Source organism: Palaemon carinicauda, chromosome 32 (genome assembly GCF_036898095.1).
Source record: "Palaemon carinicauda isolate YSFRI2023 chromosome 32, ASM3689809v2, whole genome shotgun sequence".
Lineage (NCBI taxonomy): Eukaryota > Metazoa > Arthropoda > Malacostraca > Decapoda > Palaemonidae > Palaemon > Palaemon carinicauda.
Genome location: NC_090756.1, coordinates 25,912,410 through 25,917,409, shown reverse-complemented (window position 1 = coordinate 25,917,409; position 5,000 = coordinate 25,912,410). Strand labels below are relative to the sequence as shown.

At 39.5% G+C, this 5,000-nt stretch overlaps 1 protein-coding gene across 1 annotated transcript in view; it reads right to left on the bottom strand.

The window, feature by feature from the left end:
* The window catches only part of LOC137625541 (uncharacterized), a 58,987-nt gene that overhangs the window by 1,375 nt on the left and 52,612 nt on the right, over positions 1 to 5,000 (bottom strand). The window contains exons 7-10 of the mRNA XM_068356451.1: positions 2,194 to 2,390; positions 1,418 to 1,657; positions 551 to 706; positions 1 to 33 (exon numbers count right to left, since the gene is read on the bottom strand). The exon at positions 1 to 33 is cut by the window's left edge and continues 160 nt beyond it. Coding sequence (XP_068212552.1) covers positions 1 to 33; positions 551 to 706; positions 1,418 to 1,657; positions 2,194 to 2,390 — 626 coding nt within the window. The remainder of the gene's footprint in view (positions 34 to 550; positions 707 to 1,417; positions 1,658 to 2,193; positions 2,391 to 5,000) is intronic.

Sequence of the window (5,000 nt, the reverse complement as noted above, 5' to 3'; positions counted from 1 at the left end):
GAGCAAGGAACTCCCAAGATCTCGGTCCTCTCTCTGAAAAGAATAATCATTGAATATAAATGGAGGGATTTCTCACCAGATGCCAGTTAAGCCAAAAGCTTGTCAGTCGTTATGCCCCCATTCGCAGAATCTCCTCCATTCCCCTCAGTTCAAAAATGAAGCGATTGTTACATACATAAATATACCAAGGCACTTCCCCAAATTTTGGGGGGTAGCCGACATCAAACAAATTAAAAAAAGGGGGACCTTTCCTCTCTACGTTCCTCCCAGCCTGACAAGGGACTCAACCGAGTTCGGCTGGTATTGCTAGGGTGCCACAGCCCACCCTCCCCCGTTATCCACCACAGATGAAGCTTCATAACGTTGAATCCCCTACTGCTGCTACACCTCTGCGGTCATCCAAGGCGACCGGAGGAAGCAGCAGGGCATTAGTAATTAAGAAACATCCAGAATACAAATTGGTGTATGGAACTAGGGATGATATTTAAAAGAGTTCGTAAGGTATAAGGTCTTTTGCAATTAAAGAGATATATATAGAGAGAAGGCTCACCTTTCCTCCTTGTGTTCGTTGGTATCTTCTTGAAGACGTCTTTTTCCGTGGTGCCCAGATCCCCAGCTGTGGAACTTGTCGCACCCGTAGAGGAAGACGGGGACACTGAAGAATGGCCAGAATAACTGGGATGTTCATAGCTCGGATGCTGATCCTCTGCAATAAAGATAAAAGGGTTAAGGATAAGTATAGCTACTTAACAGTCGCTCAAGTTGGTTGCTTTCTCTTTTCTATAGGTACCGTTTTTGGTTCTTGTTCCTTTAGGCTCACCATCTAAAGTTGGTATCCATCTCTTGTTCTCTTGTCTACAGGTACCATATCAAGTCATGCCCTGTTTCTTTTCTAAAAGTATTATCTTATTCATGACCCACATAGGCCATATTGATCACAGGAACTGTTTGAGTGAATAATATATTGCATTTATGCCATAAAGGGACACATCTCTTTTCGACAGGTACAATTTCATTTAGTACTCCACTCAGGTCACCTCCAAAAGATTACGTCTGTCTTTTATGATGATACGATGTCACTCACTACTTAACCAAGAACAAAATGAGTCTCTCTTCCTTCCATTCTACTGTATCTTATCAGCCACCAGGACAAAATTCACCATGATCTACTCTATAGAAACTAATATTCACTAGATTGCACAGCTCCCCAGCAGTTTGCTTCCATCTACTGCCTACATTTGGAGCTCCCTTCGAGCCTCCATACTCCCCCTGGCCCTTGAAATAGCCTCCCATCCTTGAGGAGTCAGTTAAATTGAATCACTGTGGATGAGCCTAGCTCTCCTTCCTTCCTCCTATCACAAAGTTCACACAGTCCAATACTTTTCCCCCTTATTTCTACTTCATCACGTCTTCTTACCGTATCTGATGGGCACAAATTCTTCCAGCAACTCAAGATCCTGCAGGTTGTGGGACAGAGTCTCGCATTCTTCATCCGGAAAGTACTGCTCCAGATCCTGGAAGTCATCCGTGGTGTAGCTGAAGAGGGGAGCGTCCCTGTCTTGGCAGGCTCCGGAAGTGACTGAGATGTGGTCATCTTCAGGATAGGTAGCCCCATACGCACTTGCAGAGGCGACTGTTTTGGGTATGTTCTTCCCTGCTGTTAATTAACGGTAACATCACATTTAGATAGTACTATGATCATTGGCCAATGTAGAGAGCAGTAGGCCTAGAATGCAATTTTCTCTGACAGGGTTAGTTACTTAAGTCTAGATAACAAGCAGGGAGAAGAGCATTCAAATGTTAAGTATAATCTTTATCTCTGTATATGTCTATATCTTAAGTTATATAGACTTATAGGAAAATTTATATCTATGTTTACATCAATGTCAAAAATAAGAATGCATCCACATCTCAATGTACCCCCTTTCAGAGGTAAAATACTTAATTTCATTAAACGGTTTTCGTTTGCAAATAAATCTCAACCAGAGAAAGAGAAACCTCTTCCCTATTTAATATTCAAGTTTCAAGTCTTGAATTGTTAATTGATTTCCCTATTTTGATAAAAATCTCTTTAACAGGCTGCTATGAGCAAGAGCAAGTGTCTCACACAAGCCGGAGCTTGTGAAGTGTGCATGTCTCTGAAGGCTTTCTATTCATATAAACAATATCAAACCACAAGTGTAATTCACTCACTTTTGTTTTTTCTCCTCAAAGCCCGTAGTTCATTGAAGAAGATCTCCCCGTACTGGTCTCCAACGAAGGCGGCGAAGTGCTCGGGTGAGAACTGCAGTAGGGCAGAGCCCGTCGAGTTTCTGAAGTCCCAGGCGCTGATGCAAGCCGAGTCGAGACCCCCTCTTATTGCAGACAGCGTTAGCCCAGTCCAAACAGTCCTGTCAAAGTTGGAATTTCATCAAAATACCTGCAGTCAGTTATAAATAAGAAGGGTAAGAACAGCTGGGTGGGCCACTGGTAGGAGCCAATGAGAGGGGTGAGACTAGAGGGATGGGCCACTGGTAGGAGCCAATGAGAGGGGTGAGACTAGAGGGATGGGCTACTGGTAGGAGCCAATGAGAGGGGTAAGACTAGCGGGGTGGGCTACTGGTAGGAGCCAAAGAGAAGGGTGAGACCAGAGGGATGGGCCACTGGTAGGAGCCAATAAGAGGGGGCAGACCAGCAGGGTAGGTCACTGGTAGGAGCCAGTTGAGAGGGGTAAGACCAGAGGGATGGGCCACTGGTAGGAGCCAGTTGAGGGGGGTAAGACCAGAGGGATAGGCGACTGGTAGGAGCCATTGAGAGGGGGGAGACCAGCGGGGTGAACCACTGGCAGGAACCAATGAGAGGGGGAGGGAGACCAGCGGGGTGAACCACTGGTAGGAGCTAATGAGAGGGGGGGGGAGACCAGCGGGGTGGGCCACTAGTAGAAGCCAATGAGAGGGGTGAGACTAGAGGGATGGGTCACTGGTAGGAGCCAGTTGAGGGGGATAAGACTAGAGGAATGGGCCACTGGTAAGAGCCAGTTGAGGGGGGTAAGACCAGAGGGATGGGCGACTGGTAGGAGCCATTGAGAGGGGGGAGACCAGCGGGGTGAACCACTGGCAGGAACCAATGAGAGGGGGAGGGAGACCAGCGGGGTGAACCAATGGTAGGAGCTAATGAGAGGGGGAGGGGAGACCAGCGGGGTGGGCCACTAGTAGGAGCCAATGAGAGGGGTAAGACCAGAGGGAATGGACACTGGTAGGAGCCAATGAGAGGGATGAGACCAGCAGGGTAGGCCACTGGTAGGAGCCAGTTGAGGGGGGTAAGACCAGAGCGATGGGCCATTGCTAGGAAACAATGAAAGGGATGATACCAGAGGGGCGAGCCACCCGTAAGAGCCATACCAACACCACGACCCAAATATATAGGCTTCCTTAGGCCTACTTAATGTTTTTTACTGAATGAGAGAGATAAAATGGAACGAAAAAGATGATAAAATTTCAAAATGGGCATCAAACAGATTACTTTGAACAATGTGCAATATGCCACCAAAGACATCATTTAAACACACTCATTATTTATATATATTCTGATGTTTACGGATGAGCAAAAGCCTTCACAAACACTTCAACATTCTTGAAACGGGTGAATAATATAGTTTGTCATCTTTCACTTTAAAATTCTCCATTTAAAATACAAATAAGTTGAATTGACCAGTTAGAAACTAGCAAAATTGAGAGAGAGAGAGAGAGAGAGAGGAAGGCTAATATAGAAAACGGTAAATCAACAATACGGAAACCATTTTCTTTTAATATAATTTATGGTGGACTATTTTATAGCTAATTTCATATACTGTTCAAGGAAAAACATTATTATTATTATTATTATTATTATTATTATTATTATTATTATTATTATTATTATCATTATTATAATTCCTAGCCCAATTAGATAAGAATATATATAAAAAACACATATGAATATGCAGATAAAAATAAGTTTAGGATATCTGCCTTCACTCCCATACAATTATTATTAAATAGATGCTATAAAATATATATTATTCACACATGAATATATGCATAGACTGACGAAATCTAACCGAGGGAGCGTCAATAGCCCTAGGAGGAGATGATGATGTACGTTTTAGTGACGTCACAGTACCATGATGCAATGAATTGGAGCAGGGCGGACTATTGCGTCATTGCTGTTCTGTCCATAAGTGAATCACTAACATTAGAAATATATATATATATATATATATATATATATATATATATATATATATATATATATATATATATATATATAATTGTGTGTATATATATATATATATATATATATATATATATATATATATATATATATATATATATATATATATATATATATATATATGTACAAATATACATATATTATAGATAGTAATAATTTTATATATATATATATATATATATATATATATATATATATATATATATATATATATATATATATATATGTGTGTGTGTGTGTGTGTGTGTGTGTGTGTATATATATATATATATATATATATATATTATATAATATATATCTATATATATATATATATATATATATATATATATATATATATATATATATATATATATATATATATATATATATATATTATATGATATATATATACATATATGTATATATATATATATATATATATATATATATATATATATATATATATATATATATATATATATATATATATATATATATTACTAGCTAAGCTACAACCCTAGTTGGAAAAGCAGGATGTTATAAGCCCGAGGGCTTCAACAGAGAAAAATAGCCCAGCGAGGAAAGGGAATAAGGAAATAAATAAACGATATGAAAAGTAATGAACAACTGAAATAAAACATTTTAAAAGCAGTAACAACATTAAAACAGACATTTCATATATAAACTATAAAGCGACTTGTGCGTGCGTGCGTGCGTGTGAAGATAATTATTACCTACCTGTCATAAAAATCGTTATTTTTATCTAA